The sequence below is a fragment of the Sardina pilchardus genome, chromosome 3 (assembly GCF_963854185.1).
Source record: "Sardina pilchardus chromosome 3, fSarPil1.1, whole genome shotgun sequence".
Classification (NCBI taxonomy): Eukaryota; Metazoa; Chordata; class Actinopteri; order Clupeiformes; family Clupeidae; genus Sardina; species Sardina pilchardus.
In genome coordinates this window covers 5,187,793-5,205,278 of record NC_084996.1, presented here as the reverse complement: position 1 = coordinate 5,205,278, position 17,486 = coordinate 5,187,793, and the positions used below count along the sequence as shown (strand labels likewise).

At 45.2% G+C, this 17,486-nt stretch overlaps 1 protein-coding gene across 1 annotated transcript; it reads right to left on the bottom strand.

The window, feature by feature from the left end:
* Positions 1 to 1,039: 1,039 nt before the first annotated feature.
* has2 (hyaluronan synthase 2) lies at positions 1,040 to 16,018 on the bottom strand. The gene is made up of 4 exons (XM_062531506.1): positions 15,597 to 16,018; positions 8,151 to 8,777; positions 4,815 to 4,916; positions 1,040 to 3,701 (listed from the first exon to the last, which is right to left on the bottom strand). The coding sequence occupies exons 2-4, from the start codon at positions 8,775 to 8,777 to the stop codon at positions 2,772 to 2,774; spliced, it is 1,659 nt and encodes a 552-aa protein (XP_062387490.1). The 5' UTR covers positions 15,597 to 16,018; the 3' UTR covers positions 1,040 to 2,771.
* Positions 16,019 to 17,486: the final 1,468 nt, after the last annotated feature.

Sequence of the window (17,486 nt, the reverse complement as noted above, 5' to 3'; positions counted from 1 at the left end):
AGAAAAGGTAACACGGTGCGACTCTTTTAGTCGATGTTTACAGTCGCACACTTTCAAGGGAATACGGAAACGTTCCGTGTGCCCCAAATCCCTTCCTGGCGAGCGTGTTTTAGGCGTTATTTTTCCACTGAGAGGAGCGGCCCCCTTGTAAGACATGAGGTGCGAGATTCCTTCACGTTTGTTTCTCCAAATGGCTCAGTGCCTCTCCCCGCCCCCCATACCCCCGACTCACACGGAGGGGTCGCAAGGCAGCACCAGCACCGCCAGCTTCACCTCCAGCTGCGGCCGCGGGATTCTCAATAATCTGAGACGAGGGGTGGTATGCTGGACCTCTGCCCCTCCGAAGCTCCCGGGAGTGCCACTTGCTTATGGAAGCAGCAGGTCTGAACATTGCGCTCTATGGGAACCCGTGAAGCGTGGTTCTGTGTAGTCTGGAGCGGGTTTTTGAACGAGGGTGCTAAAAATAGGAGTAGGGATCACAGGCTAACGACTAGTCCTGCAGAATAGCCCCAGTGCCCTCTAACCAGCGCTTAACCTACGCTTGATTTCCTGCCTTTGCACGATGAGAACGATGCAGTCATTAGACGATTAAGTAATGTGGAAAGACTAACAGCTTCTCTGCTTTTCTCTGTTTTTTTTTAAGAGACTGAGAAGTCTAGACCCTTGGTTTTTGGCCACTTGATCCTTCAGCTTGTGTGTACTGTAAACAAAAACCACTGCCATGGGAACCTATCACCCTTGATACTTTCTCAGAGGAGGCCTTGTACTCTTTCACTCTCTCCATCTGTCACCAGTGAAATAGAATAGCAGGGGCCAGCTAGCTCAACTCCTGTGTAACGTCGCTCGACAGCACCAAACTGGGCTCACATACCTGTGCCAATAACCATGTAGTAACATAGTCGTTACGACTCAACAGCGTGAGCAGAATTACGTCATGGTTATGGTTATGGTTATCGAATTTGACAGACGCTTTTGTTTCGTCAATCTTCACTTCATAGCTTGTATGTAGTATATGTTGACAAAGGAGCACAAATTCCAATAAAAGCAACATATCATTTTATTAATTTTGGCACAAAAATGAAAAGTGCTTTTTGACAACACTGTCCATAAGATGTCCGACATGAAACAAAAATCAAAGGAAACACACAACTTGATGCGCTAATGAAATTCTGTTGTTGTCAGAATTAAATTTCAAATACTATGACTCTTTACTATAAAAATAGAAAGTTATGGAAATTGTCTCTTAGTCAAAATACATTGGTCTTGGTGCTATGGATTGTATAAAGGTGTCCTTCATTGGAAATGGAAGTGATTACAAGATGGGGGCGGTGATTTTGTAATGAGTTATTAAGTGTTTCAGGGGGTGGGGATGTGGGTTCAAAACAGTAGGTTCAAATCCAGCAGTTCGGAATCCAGGATGTCAGCCAATCCAACGGACTGCTGGTTAAGGCACGTAATTTAGGCACAACATTTGTTTCCTGCTGCCTTGCATTGGCGGACATTCAGTGATAAATATTTGTCTAAACCTGTGGCTGAAACAGGAGGCCAGGCACTCCAGACACGTGGGATACAGAGTGACACAGCACTCGACAGTTTCATCAAGAACAGGAGACAAGTAAGGCGGAGCAGAGCCACAAATGCTTCACAACACAGAGCATACACACTATTGTGCAAAAGTTACAGCTTTGATTTTGTGCAGGATTTTGCATCATATTTTTTTTCACTCTTTGCTCTGTTCACCCACCCATATGTTGACAATTCATATGTTCAGGGCACCGTCACAAACTCCCATCAAAACAGGAACATTTTTGTATGCCTACAGTATAGTATAACAAATATCAAAATAATCCTCTCAATCTGGTAAAAAAAAAGCTATAAACCACAGAATGCTCTAATAAATATGCTGGTTTTCTTTCCATGAACACTATGAAACACAGGTTAATCACCCTTCTTGTAGATCAATAACTTATCCCTAGAATTGCATTTTATTGTTACTATTGCAGGAAAAAAACCCAGCTTCTTAATTTCACATTTTTGGTCAGATACATAATTCATTGTCTTAACAGTCTAATGCACAATGCATTGATTGATTTCATACAAAAAAAGAATGAAAATAAAGAATCTTTGGTGGCTAAACAAAAATAAACATGTCTATATATAAAGGTAATAAAATACAATATGCAAATCAAAAAGTACAGCATGACCAAATGCTTTTAAGTTCTGTTTTTTTTTTTTGTTTGTTTTTTTTTGGCTTTCATTTTAAAAACCATTTACATACACATAATGTTAAAAAAAACCTATCATAAATTATTTCAGACAAGAATGCGCCTTGCGTGACTGCATCCCGATCACTCACACTGTGACAACATAACCACTGAGGTATTTGGTACTTCAAATTAGTCTGTCAAGCATTACATGCAATGAGAGTGAAACATTTAAAAGTGCATCGGAATTCATACTTCCATATATGAAACAAAAACAAAAGCAAAAATTTCAGGAAAAGGATGCCCATTTTTTTTTTTTTTTTTTTTTTTTTTTTGGTGGTGCACATTTCAGAACCGCCTACATATTGTTTCTTGAACATCACAATACCTTTTTTTTTGCTTGTTTTGTTTGTTTGTTTCAGTCACAGCAGCAAAGATTTCTCTTTTTTGCGGCGGGTGTCGCAGGTGTCGATCACCTACCTGAGAGTCCATCTTAGGGTCAGTCTTACAATACTTTCACAATGTAAACGTAGTGGAGAGAAGCGAGGGTGGGCCACAGGTAGATGCTCATACGTCCAGCACCATATCGTACTGCTGTTCGCTCTTCCTTTTGCCACACTTCGCGATAAGTACCACATATAACGTCAAAAGCACCACCCAGTAACTGGCGTATACTATTGCGCCGATTATTAAGATAATCTTCTCGGACTCTGGAAAGGGCTTTTTGGTTTCTTGGATGATAGTGTATATAATGCCAAAGAAGAGGATGGTGAACCACACCGATATGGGCACCAGCCCGATGAAGTTCACCACAATGGTCTTCCTCCCTGACGTGCCCCAGCCAGACTTGTTGATCGTCGCTATGGCGAACATCTTGGCGGGCAGCAGGCTGGACATGTACAGGACTGAGTAGAAGGACATGAAGACCATGACGATGTTGCCGCGGAGGCAGCTGGCGAACGACGACTTGATGAGGGCCACGGCCTGGACGATCAGCAGGAAGAGGAGGATGTTCCAGAGGCGGCCCTGGTAGAAGAGCTGGATGGCGGTGGCGATGAGGAAGAACGGGAAGAAGCCCGTGATGACCGCCTCGTACGTCATCCACAGGTGGTGCTTGTGGAACCACATGGAGTTGTAGAGCCACTCGCGGAAGTAGGACTTGCTCCAGCGCGTCTGCTGGTTGAGCCAGCGCAGGTAGGTGATGGGGGTCTCCGTCAGGCACTTGGAGCGCGCCGTGTACTTGGTGGCGTAGCCGAGGCTCAGCACGCGGTTGGTGAGGTGGCGGTCGTCGCCGAAGCTGCAGTGGCTACCCATGAAGGTCTGGTTGTACCAGGCCTCCAGGAACTCCTGCAGCAGAGAGTTGCGATACATGCCCAGGGGCCCGCTGATGCACTGGACACAGCCGAAGTAAGACTGGCACGCTCGCTCTATGTTGAAGGCCATCCAGTACCGGACACTGCTGAGGAACGAGATCCAGGACTCGTATTTGTTGAGAATCTGTGAGAGGGGAGAAGAGGTTTTCAATTAGTTTTACATCCTTTTGTAGGTTATTTTTGTACAGCTATGAGAATGTAAATCAGTTCTCAACTGCTTAGGAGCGTTAGATACTGTCTCATAAAACTCATGAGGGATGCTTTCATAATAAAATGCTATAAAGAAATAAAATTATAGCAATGTTTAATTTCAGATATTTTAACACACACAATCTGCACAAAAATGAGCATTCATATCTACAAATGTTCTTTTGAATGTGTTATATGTCAGGGTACACAGCCAAGGCAAAGCTTCACAACCTTAACAAAATATCAAGTGCCCAAATTGTTTTGGATAGATTCCCTGTATTCACTCTTATGAACATGTTGCACCCAATCAAATTACATTACTGGAAATTTCACCAAATTAAATATCTCACATTATGAGTTTTAAACTTAATCTGTGTTATTGGTCTGAATGAAGATTTTTGCTTTGCACTACATGGCTAATTTTGACAGAAATACGCTGTGGCAAATATAGATCAGTGGAATGTCTGACATGACATATGAAAACATTTGACACCACTTACGGTGTCATACATGATGATAGTTCACCACTTCATTCAGTCCCCACAATGACCCACACAAATCAGAAATACCATGTGTTTTCTTTTTTAAGTTTAATCTTTTCTAGTTTTTAATAACATTCCTGAAAATAACCTTCTTCAGTTTCGTTTTGACGTAAGGATCTTTGTCATCTTGTATTCCTTAAAGAATTTCAGTCCCTTAGTCCCTTAAATTACCAACGGCACTAATTAGTACCCAGACAGTCAGTCTGACATTTTAAATGTAAAGTATTGTAAAGTAAGTAAAGCTTATTTATGAAGCACATTTTTTAATCAGAGTGCAACCCAAGTGGCTCTACACACAGACATCAAAACAGACAAATTAACAATTAATTGACGATAAACAAAAACAAAGATGCTGGATGCTGGAGTGGCATGGCCCACACGTAAAACACAGACATCAAGACATAAACAAACAAATGAACAAATAATAAATAAATGGAGGTGCATGTAAACAAATGTTTGCGAATGTACGTACTTCTTGTATAATAATAACAAGGTTGCTAGGTTACCTGGACATCACCGCCGACTCCGCCCACCATGGGGTCTTCCTCCAGCACTTTCACCATCTCCACTGAGGAGGCGGGGTCCAGCATGGTGTCCGAATCACACACCTGACAAAACATCACATATCCACCTGTAAAACGCAGCGCCTCACACACACGCGCAACATTTCCACAAGCACCCAGCCTTGTAAACTCCAGTGCCTATGAGGTCATGCTGAAGTTCATGGAAGGTCACAGGCATGTTCCTTTGTAGTCCTCACTGACACGGAACTTTTATGTTGACATGCTGCCACAAGCATCATCACTATGATACCCTAACAACAGACAGATGTAAACAGATGGGTTACCATGGTGACCTACTAGGCTGAGACCAGAGAGGGTTGAAGCGGATCAAGGATCTTAGCTGGAATCCTTACTGAAACGCTAAAAAACATAAACCTTTTGGAATGTTTTATTTTGTCTAATTGAGCCCCCTCAATCCAGTGAATGTGAACTTTTACAACTTTTTAAAATCTAAAACCAAGTCACATCCAAGTCCGCGGCTGTACTGTTTTCTACAGTTTGTGGACACTGACATTTTGCACAGCTGACCTTTGTTGTGAGGACACAAGACTCCTTTTCATGCCCTAATGGGACATGATTTTATCAAGATCCTCCAAGCATCACAGCAACATGATGCGGTGGGATAGAAACTTGGTTTCCCCCCAGGCTGACTTGACAGAGGGGTTTTTATTGAAGGCATTTCTGCTCTCATACTGAACGTGTTGACATCATTACCTACAATATGTACCCTGAGATCTGAAGAATGTGTCACATACTGTATCAAAAACATGTTTTTGTGAATGCATCTTATATCAAAACATGTTTATCACAGAATAAGTGAAACTGACTTGTGGGTAAAGGGTAAATGTTATTCATTAAGATGCTCTAAACGCATTTACAAATGATCTCTTAATATTTTAATCTGTTTAAAGAGACCCTATGCAACTTTTTCATAGTCATAAAATCGCTTAGAAATCGTTGTTTTGCTTGACTGACCAGTTCTATCGAAAACAGTAATATTTCCTCCCGCCCCCAGTGTCCCTATCCGCTATTGCAACCTTGCAGTTTGTTCTGGAGGCGATCGCTCCTTGTTTACATCTGGAAGGCTGAGACGCGTAAGGATCAAGAAGAACCACGCTTGTAATTTATATATTAATATATAGCCTATATATGTATAAATATACACGCTAAAGCTGTCGGGGAGGCTCTGCAGAGAAATATGCAAGCATAAAACGAGCGAAAATGAAAAACGAAACCGAAACCGGAGATGAAATCGCCAATCCTGCATAGTTTCTCTTTAAAAGCATTTAATCTGTTTTAATGTTTTATTTCATTCCTTCTCATTTAATCACTTATTGAATTTCACTTAATTCACTGAAGGTAAAATCCCCTCTTCACATCGTGTTTTTTTTATGTACTGATGTGCCTTTGTTATTGATACTTCAAGAAACATAAACAGTATACTGTATATCAGCCCAATAACAAGGGTTGATGGGATCCTCCACTAGCCATACATGAATGGTCTTCTTCACAGACTGTTCTCTACACTTTTATGGGTCAATTACGGAACCCTGTGATGAGATACAGATTAGGCGTCATCATCGATGTAGTGAACTGCAAGCAATCATGACTCATTCAGATGACTGCGTGCGTAGATAGAGAGACTGGGCCTTTGATGCCCTGCACACGCACCTGTTGAATGCCGTAATGCGGTCTATAGCTATTCACTAAGAGCGTCTTTAAATTCTGCAGGTGGATTGTAATGATGAGGGCTGTCAGTGCATGGCCCAAGCTGTTTACCCACTACCCGCTGCATACGGCTCACTCTCAACACGATTATGGGGCCAGCGGGAAGCAATTGTTCACGTTCATGGCGTTTTTGATGGATAGTTTTCTCATAAACATAGAAGTCATTGAAAGATATCATTTGTGGCATTTGCATGCGATATGACAGAAAACCAAAACACAATAACAAGGTTTTTAGTGCTTTCCCAGCACTTGCCCAGTTGCCAATTTGGAGACACAGTTGTGGAATTGTGCTATGATATCTATTACGCTTTTTACTGCCATCCTTTTTCCAAACACATGCACGGCCCACAAACAAGCTCTTAGCTTACTCTAAAGTAATCAAGATTGTGCCACTCACAGCCACATATAAGAGTCGACCCCACAGACGCGAAAAAACACACACAAACCTGGTAGTCAGCTCAGGCCTTGCACTGATAGGCCTAAATTTAATTATGGCTCTGAACTTGAACTCGAGGTCAGGGAACTCATTGAAACCAGGTGCTTGCGGTGGCAGTGATAAAGGCACATAATTCACAGTTTCTTTTTAGAGCCTGACACTATTATCCAGCACATAAAAGTAGTGAAATGTCCTTGCACAAGGCCATTCATGCATTATGTGCATTTCTGAAATTCCTGATTCCACTATGTTTACGCTTTGGACAAAGGCGTCTGCTAAATAACCATAACCATAACCATGTTTACAGACTACGACAGATTACAACAAAAGGGCAAACTCAGTGATTGAATGGAAGGTAATTGATCTACTGTAGTAATAAAGTGCAACTTTTGCATATGCAGACGATATTAACAGTTAATTACACAGTTACATATATATCACAAATAGGATATTCATAGGACTTCAGGTTTATATTTTCTATTTTTTCTGTATTTTGCTGTGTGTGTGATGAGGCATGATTTTAAAAGACATGCATTTAAATGTGGACCAATGCACAACATTTGAATGCAATTTTGATCTACTGAATGAAGTGTTCCCCTGCAGGCTAGGACTTAGCTCACTGCTGGTCTGTGACAGTGGAAATGTACTCTGCCTCCCTCCTCTCCCCCCCCCATCTGTACCCAAGCATATGAATGAACATCCCATCCGGCTGGCCGGCCTGCATGAACATCATCTCTGTGTGCAGCTCTCTCCGCCGCCTCCGTCCAGCGGCCGCACAAAAGTGTCTTTGTGCAGCCCACCACCTCTCCCTCCTCATGCTCTTATTTGGTTTGGCATGACCTCTGCAAGTCACCCCACCACCCCACCCCGACCACCACCACCACCACCACCACCACCTCCACCCACGCCCCCATCCCCTCCCGGCCCGTCCCTCCAGACGCCATTCTTCCCCCCCATCCCAAACACCCCCTCCCCCACACCCCCTGCTCCCCCTGCCCCCCCCCCCCCCAGTGCTCCTCACCTGCACATAGTCCACGCTCCCCATCCCAAACACCCCCTCCCCCACACCCCCTGCTCCCCCTGCCCCCCCCCCCCCCCCCCCCAGTGCTCCTCACCTGCACATAGTCCACGCTCCTCCCCAGGGCTTTGAAGGGCGTGTACATGACCTCCCTCTTGCCGCCCCACTTCTGCATGACGCACAGGCACTTCTTGGTGAGCACCAGCTGGCTGACCTGCCGCATGCTCTCCTCGTACGACTCGTTGGTCTCCTCGGGACCGCGCGAGTGGTAGTTGCTTTTCCAGATGAACGTGGAGACCTTGTCGTGGCCCATGATGTCCCGGAAGATCTCCATCATGTAGAGGTCGTCCTCCTTGTTGCCGTCGATGACCATGATCACCTTGATGCCGGGGTAGGTGAGGCGCTTGATGGAGATCAGGCACTTCCTCAGGTAGCTGGGGTCCTCCTGGTAGGCCGCTATGCACAGGCACAGGGACTTGTTGAGTTTGATGGGGGTTTCCAGCGAACGCCGCATGTTCCTGTGTTCCAGCAGGGCAAACAGGCTCTGGATGATGAGGTGAATGACCAGTATGGCCCCGTAAAGGCCAAATGACAGATAGTTGCCAGCAGTGGTGAAAAACTGGTAGCCCATGATGTAGGCAGTAGAGATTCCCACCAGTAGGGAGACTCCAAACAGTGTTGTCCCAAAAATCCGAAGGTAGGTAATGACTTTGTCACATCCCATCTGGAGAGAGAGAGAGAGAGAGAGAGATTAAATCAGCTGGAGGGCAAACACAAAAGAGACACATCATGTTGGCTGCACTGTCAAATATTAGGTATACACTGTAAGTACAGTATGTATGTATGTATATATATATATACAAGTATACAGTATAAGTGAACAATTGGAGGACTTTTAGTACTAACTAGAGCTCTGCAAGGAACATGTGCAAGGATTGTTTGGGAATCATTTATCAAACATAACAATATTCAAATAGTGATGCCACCCCTGTAACAATTACATCAGGATGAGTCACTTGCATCACTTACCACTGCTGTGGGTCAGCCAACCAAAACAACCCAAAGATCTTAAGTGCAAAGGAATCAACAAAGCTATTCTTTGGAAATACATAGTAGTGGTCACTTGAACGCAATAAGACGTCTTTCTGCAGAAAAAGGATGCTGGCGACAAGCCCTTTCAAGTAGGTTGACAATACGTCTGATTTTTCGCTATTCAGTAATGAGGCAACATCCTGTATGTTTTACACAACAACTATAAAAATCTAAAGTGAAAAAATGAAAAACCATTGCAAACACGCAAATGCGTAGGCAATGAGAGGGAGTGAAGAGTAGCATGACTTCAGAGACACGTCTTTCAGTTGAACCAGCGCTGATATTCATTCATCTGACAAAAGCACGTACATGTGCTGATGTTTAATCACAGTGTTCAACAAGCTATTTATTAGGGGTTTTAATGACCAAATGTTTTGAAATGGAACATTGGACCTTTTCCATCATGCCCTGTTGTACTGCCCCCCCCTCCCCCCCTGTAAGAAGACCACCTGGAGAGTGGCCCTCAGCTCATTTCAGCTTGAGACCCCCTGGTGTAACCCCTGGTGTAACCCCTGGTGTAGACAGGTTTTAATTTTCCACAATCTAACCCAATGTAGACGAACGCATGAAGAGGCAGATGCATGAGAGAAGTGTGCAAAGAGGATACACTTTTCACTGTGACTCATCCAGCTACCAGTCTGATTCTCTGAAAAGGCGCTGCATCTGAACAAACGAGACTGGTCCTCACAGAGGACTAACACCCACCCACCCTCCACCCTCCACCTCCACCTCCACCCTCCACCCTGTGCCACTCCCTCAGCTAAGGTCTGATCAGAGTGGTGTAGCCGTTTGTTCCAGCTTTCTCCTCTCCTCTCTCCCAATGCTGTTCCCCCATCTGCTTGGCAGACGCACGAGTGGAGCACCACCCTCTGACATCATGCCTTCATATCTCCGTGGGAACACGAGCGCGCGCGAGCGCGGTGAGACTTTCGAGATTTCGCGGGGCTAACTCTTACTCTCAAAAGTGCTGCTATCCACAGCGGAGGAGAAGATAAAAAAAAAAAGTGTTGAGATACTAGTAGTACAGTAAGAGCATGTGGTCAAAGGCAACTCCAGCAAAAAGCAAACACAAAAAACACTCCCTGTTACTCTCTCCACCACACTTGCACTTTCTGTGGTGAGACTAACCTTGGCCCAGAAATGTGCTCGCCTCGGCCAAAATATAAATAAAGAGAGAAAAAAAAAAAAAACTTGGAGCAATAGAGATGCCATTGTTTTGGAAGCCTGACGGTAAAGACGCAATCAGTGTGTGTATGTGTGTGTGTGTGTGAGCGCAACTGGCACGTGTTAGGGGGCTCTAACGTCAGCTGTGGATTTACAAGCCTCCTGACTCGCGTCCGCCAGACAAACCGCACCCCACCCTGTGCGCTCAGACGTGTGCGAGCCTATCAACAACATATGGCACGGACGCTGTGTAAAAAGAAGCACACACACACACACACACACACACACACACACACACACACACACACACACACACATCAATACGGGGGTTCTGCCCTTTCAAGTCATACTGTAAACCTTGGGTGACCCTGGTGTCATGGTTGAAATGTGACCTCTGCACCTCGACGGTTGAGCAGCTTCACACAAGCCTTAATCACGGACGAAGCAAGGACAAGCGCAAAAAAAGGCACAAAGGCTTTGGATGTTTCACTTATGTGATGTCATGCTTCATGTTTATCCAAAGCAATCTGCTCTTAGCGAGGATAAAGGGATGCATGTGTGATTGGGTGGATGGGTGCTGTGTGTGTGTGTGTGTGTGTGTGTGTGTGTGTGTGTGTGTGTGTGTGTGTCTGTGAGAGAGAGAGAGAGAGAGAGAGAGAGAGAGAGTCTGTGTGTGTATGTGTGAGAGAGAGAGTGAGAGAGAGAGAAGTGTGTTTGTGTGTCTCTATGAGAGTGTGTGTATGTGTGAGAGAGAAAGTCTGTTTGTGTGTGTGTGTGTGTGAGAGAGAGAGAGAGAGAGAGAGAGAGAGAGTGAGAGTGAGGAGTGTGTGATAGTCTGTGTGATAGTGTGTGTGTGTGTGTGTGTGTGGGTGGGTATGTGTGTGTGTGTGTGTGTGTGTGTGTGTGTGTGTGTGTGAGAGAGAGAGCGAGAGAGAGAGAGAGAGTGAGAGTGAGGAGTGTGTGATAGTCTGTGTGATAGTGTGTGTGTGTGTGTGTGTGTGTGTGTGTGTGTGTGTGTGTGTGGGTATGTGTGTGTGTGTGTGTGTGTGTGTGTGTCTGTGTGTGTGTGTGTGTGTGTGTGTGTGTGTGTGTGTGTGTGTGTGTGTGTGTGTGTATGTGTGTGTGTGCATGGGTAGGTGGGTGTTCTCCCCTGGTTAGGATAAAACAGTTGAAATTGTTGACAGTTGAACAGTTTAACAGTGTGTGCTGAGAAAGATCCCTCCTGTTCACTCAGTTTGAAGGATTTAAGTGACTGTTGGATTACATTGCACAAAAACAACAAAAAGTCTTTTATTAACAGACACTAGGGGGGAAAACCCCATAATATATACTTGTCCAGCTTATTTGTGGTAATAGGGAAAATGAAAGCGGTTATTATTATCATCATATTGGTATGATAGCTGCAGTGCTGGACCAGGGTTGTAGAATTGATCTAATAGATAGATACTGTATATACAGTAGATAGATATATCCTTTATTGATCCCCAAGGGGAAATTCAAGGTCCCAGCAGCTTAGGACACTACACACAACATACACTACAATGTAAACAGGATGATCAACAACAACAACAAATCAACATGACTAAACAAGAACAGTACTGTTAAGAACAGTAAAATACTAAATACTAAAGATAAAAGATAAAGATTCCAGTCAGAGAGCAATTAGTATTTACCAGCATGTGGTAAAATAAACTGCTAAATTGAATGATTGTGTTGTTTTGTTTGTGCGTCGCTTTGGACAAAAGTGTCTGCTAAGCACCATCACCATAACCATAGCCATAAAATAAGAACTGAGAGCACTGTAGCAGGGATTTGGGTCAATATTAACCATGTTACTGTGCCAGCATCTGGCCATTCACCTTTAGGCCACTTATCAATATCTAAATCTGTCAAACGCACCCTGTCAAAAAGCCGCCTGAAGCCACAGTGGACTTGCTTGTACAGCCTGTCAGGGAAACCAAGGGGGTAAGAGTTACATAAGAGGCTAATATTTATGCTCCTTGTCAGGACCCATGCAGCACCAGAGCTGAACATGGCTGAGCTCATTTCTGCACTGCCACTGGAGCGCAGCCAGTGGTGGGGGAGGGCCGCGGGGAGGGGAGGGGGAGCGGGGGGGGGGGGGGGGGGGCAGGCGAGAGAGAGAGAGAGAAAGAGAGAGAGAGAGAGAGACGGAGAGGGGGAATCATCCTCGAGTGGGACGGGGGACGGGGGACGGGGGCAGGAGCAGGCGAGAGAGAGAGAGAGAGAGAGAGAGACGGAGAGGGGGAATCATCCTCGAGTGGGACGGGGGACGAAACCGAAACGCAGTCGCGCTGTATCGTAAAGCGGTCAGCTGGTTCAGTGATGGCTTCTGCAACTGCACTGGACCTGATACTAACTGAACAATTTGTACACGGGAGGGGTAAGATAACCGGCTGTAATGTCAATAAGCTTACAGCGCGCTGCTTTGGCAGAGGGATTTATGATGGGTCTTGGACATTTCCCTGTAGGAGGACAGTAAAGCTTTGCAAAAGCCTTGTGAGAGATGATTGATGCATTGAAGCATTTCGGGTCCGAGTTCACGTCATGTATGTTAAACATGCACACATGAGGCCACGAACGATGTTGCATGTACGTGCAGATTCTGCTGCAGTGTCATGGAAATGAACATTTGAAACACATTAACACAAGGACAGCCCTCCAGACAGCCATTATGGCAAGCGGGAAATCTAGGACTAATGGCTTAACGTTTCCCCTAGGGTGGCTTGAACCGGTGTAACTTACATTCGAGGAGATTTGAGGCGGTAGAGCACAGTGCATCATCCCTTGGAAACCAAGTCGAATGAACTATTTCCCTCCATTCGGCCAAAGTGACAAAGGAAAGAGGCCAAGATGTCCTGTGTGCCCTCTGTCATGGAAGGACAGTGCAAGACCTGGACATAGCAAAGCTCTCTCTCTCTCTCTCTCTCGCTCTCTCTCTCCTTACTATAAACAGGTGCATTGATAAGGGTGTCTGTGTGGGGAATGTCAAACTCTCCAAACAGAGGATGCCTAATTATGGTCATTAGTCAGTAGTCATTAGTGGCCGTCATGGAGACCACACAGGGCAGGAGAGAGGAAGGAGTTGACAGCAGCTGCTGTCCTAAAGGTGTGATAAGCAACAAGTGATAAAGAGTGCGTGTGTGTGTGTGTTTGTGTGTGTTTGTGTGTGCTGGGGGTCTGCTGGGGGGGGGGTAGGGGGGATGGAAGGCGGAGAGGTCTGGAGGGGGGGTTGAGCTGGAGGGAATCCCTTAATCTCTGCTACTGTTCTGGCTGCGGAAGTATCATGTGTTGGAATGTTATGGTGAAGGTAGGAAGGTCCCGGCTTGCCCCACGTGCAGCGATGTTATTGAAGGCAGGTGTGCAGAGACTGACACAAGCTAACGCTAAAGCTAACAGCAGTAGCTCATCCCAGCCTGATCAGCATAACCCCCCCCCCCCCCCTCCCCTCCCCTCCCCTGCCCCCCAACACCCCTGTCTCCCTGGAACTCGGGGAGCCCCGCGGCAGCCAGCCCCTGCTAACTGCTTCTGGGTGGGCGAGGACTGCGCGTTTCTCAGGGGCAGGGCGGGGAGCCGTGGGTGTCGCCAGCGCCGCCGATTACGGCCGTGGCGAGGAGCCACGGCTGCCGACGCCGACGCTTCTGCTCCTCCACCAACTCTTGGAGACGCATCCATCAAGCCGCCGCGCGCGTCCGGCTTCCCACTGGCCGCCCGACAGAGCAGCTCCCAGGCTTTTGCCCAGCCCTTGGCTCTCTCTCTCTCTCTCTCTCTCTCTCTCCTCTCTCCCTCTCTCTCCCTCTCTCTCCTTCGCTCCCTCCACCTTCCTGTGTCTCCTGAGGGACACAGCTGGCACGAGCCCCAACTGTGCTCTAATGAGGACCAGCCTGTGGAATGCTTCCGCTGTGGGCAGAACTCCGTTCTCACACTCACAGTTGGATTACAGAGACCCGGGCCAGATTAAGGGACTTGACCTAGTCTGCCTCAGACACATACAGTACACAGGACTGAAGAGCATCTTTATCTCACTCAAATACCACACATACATGGAAATTGATGATCTCCCACCAGAAACCAGTTTGTAGCTTGTTGAGATCAATATCAATATCGATATCAATATCAATATCAATATCAATATCAATATCAATATCAATAGTCTTCGGTTTCGTCTCAATGCTACTGTAATACCTTTCAATTAAATCAAGGTTCAATTTACAATTTCACATGATATCTGGTAAGAAATGTCTTAAATGTCTTATTAAAGTGACTGGCTGCCCTTTTTCTGGCCTGCTGTCAGAACCTATCAAGAGTAAATGACCTGAGCGTGTGAAAAAGCTCTGAAGTCATATGCCACTATTTATATAGCACTTCAGCATCTCTTGTGACTCTCATCTGGCCAATTATAGTTGCAGAGATGGGTTGCCTTCAGCTAGGTTTGCAGCAACCTCATCTCTTCATCCAGCCAAATGCTGAGTGTGTGTGTGTGTGTGTATGTGTGTGTGTGTGTGTGTGTGTGTGTGTGTGAGAGATAGAGAGAGAGAGAGAGAGAGAGAGAGAGAGAGAGAGAGAGAGAGTATGTGTGCCTGTGTGTGTGTGGCTGTGGCTGTGCAAGCATGCATGAATTGGCTGGATAAATAAATATCCATCTGAAAATCATACAAGACAATCAACTGGCTATTAAGTTTACCACATGAGAACTGGCTGAATGAGCTTTGGACTCTGTCATGGTGTTATTCTGATGGTTTCACTTAATATCATGTTGCCATTTGTTGACTCAATCACAAGATCACTCCAGAAATGATCAATTATCCTCAAAAACTAAAGCGACCATTGTTTCCAACAGACAGTAGTGAAGCAGTACAATTGGAATCAATGTCATGTTTTCCATAGAATGTGGACACAGAAGTATACGCCTAAGAGTGCATAACTTTACCACAATGAACACTTACAGACCGCTTCAATGAAACGAGAAGATGTAGCGCAAAAAATGTTAGTCTTCATCCTTAACTGTAAAAATCTAGTGTTTTGGTAAGTAGTATCCCATGGAGTCTCCAGGGGTCAGTATGTAACTAACTCCATATGACACGATACAGTGAGTTTCATTCATTTACACACGCGGCATATGCACCCTGTATTGACATTTATGCAAGCTCATCCATGCGTGTTTTGTCCAGGGAGAGGATATTTGTACAGATAAAAGACTACACTTTGCATTCAATTGTGTTGTCATGTCTGCTCCTGAGGACGTGAAGAAATGATAATTGACTCGTACCTTGAAGCAGCTATGTGGTTGTCCAGGTCCTATATGATGCAGTCAGACGAGGCTCCGCTTTCAGCGCTGAAACTGTGTAAAAGTTTTTGGGAGTTTTTTTGAATATCCTTCATGAAGCTCAACACTCCCTTCCTACAGTTGCAAGGATGTGCAATATCCACGTTTTCCATATAACGCCTGAAAATCAAGTTTTTTTCTTCTTCTTTATCCTCTCTCTCATAAATCATATAGCCTAGTGTATGCCTTTTTAAATGTATAAACGAACATCTTGAAAGTCTGTTTAGGTGATGTCACTTATCAAATGTTACAAAAAAAAGGGAAAATACATCCAACAGTAGTCAAGGTTGGTGACAAGGGTTGGTATTAATTCAAGTTTTTCCAAGCTTACAGGTTAAAGCTGTGAACTGCCGCAGAACTTTACTTCTACCTTTCCTGCGTCTAATTTCTTCCAGGCGCCCCTGGTTTATGCTTCCTGCAGCCCTAGCATTGGTAAGACTCCTTAAACCCGGCGAGTTTTGTACTTGTTTTAATAAGGGGGGGAGGTTGTGTGGACGAAGAGGGGCGGAAACTTGTTGAAAAAAAAAAGAAGAAGTGAACTACCAGCTCGAACCTCCCAATCCACACTCCAAGTTACTTTGCTAATTAACGGGACTGACCAGTCAAATATACCGATTCTGACCGTTGGACAGGACAATATTTTTGTCTGCACAACTTTATTTTACAATAGCCTACATTAGGGAATTTTTGATCAATTTTATATGTAATGCTGCCTTTTGAAATCAATTTTGCAAGAAAGCTCTAGCTTGTTCTTTTATATTTCGGCAATGAATATCATCTATCAGAATTCCTATAATATCAATTTCAGTCAGTCAGCTCTCTCAGCAGATTGCATTTCCATACGCTTCTACTTTTTATGTTTACCACCAGGTAGCGCCACACAATTCTAAATGTTCTGCTGCGTCAGGCAGGGCTGTGAAGTGCGGCGAGATATCATGACTCCGCTGTTTCCCCATCAGCCAGGGCACAGGAAAGATTCGCTTCCTCTGACTGGCCGTTACGGTGAGAGGATAACGACTTTATTGTCGTTTTGGTGGATTTCATTCGTATTGTGACATTAACTATGGTGTAAAACAGAGAATGAATAGACTATTTCAAAGGCAACCCCAGTTTCACATTTCGATTCAGTGTTTAGCAAAGACTCCATTAGGAAAGTACCTGGGAAGTACCTGTACCCCAACTGGTATGTAGTGCGCACGCAGGCTACATCCAGTTCATTAGGCACACTGATTGTTTCAACAGTGTACGCATAGTTGCTCTGATGATTTATCTGGTTGGCAACTCTGTGAAGCGCAGAGTTAAAGCAACGCAGTGTGTTCATGTGCGTATAGTCGTTACAGTACGTTTGTAAAGGACTAGGAGAATCCCGAGGGACAGGAAGGGTAGGAGTTTCCAGAGGGACAGAGGGAGGGAGAGCGTGTGTGTGTGTGTGTGTGGGGGGGGGGGGGGGTGCGGGGGGGCGGGTGTATGTGTGTGTGCGCGCATGCATGCGTGCGTGCGTGTTTGTGCGTGCATGTGTGTAGGAGGGGTGTTTCGCTGGGGCTGGATGGTGATGCCGTTAAAAAAAACCAGAGCATACTGTAGACATGGAGGCAATATTGAACCTCTGTCCTTAACTGACTGGAGAGGTGTTGATCTGAAAGCCAACTGTTTTTTTGCTCTTTCACTTTTTTTTGTTTGATGAACAGTAACCATATGCTTTTCAAGCTAGTGAATTGACTGAGAGTGAACTGCAGCCAAAAGCCAAATGTTTGTTCATGTTCTCTACGCATATACAGTTCTAAGAATGTTAGCTACCTTGGCAAGTGTCGGACCCAGTGGACAAAATTCACT

What these genes read in the sequence shown, in the direction of transcription:
- has2 (XM_062531506.1), bottom strand. Translation starts at nt 8,777, where the DNA reads ATGGGATGTGACAAAGTCATTACCTACCTTCGGATTTTTGGGACAACA. An exon ending in GGAGCGTGGACTATGTGCAG is followed by an intron (nt 4,917 to 8,150) that starts GTGAGGAGCACT and finishes ATGTTTTGTCAG; the next exon opens with GTGTGTGATTCGGACACCAT. An exon ending in GAGTCGGCGGTGATGTCCAG is followed by an intron (nt 3,702 to 4,814) that starts GTAACCTAGCAA and finishes CCCCTCTCACAG; the next exon opens with ATTCTCAACAAATACGAGTC.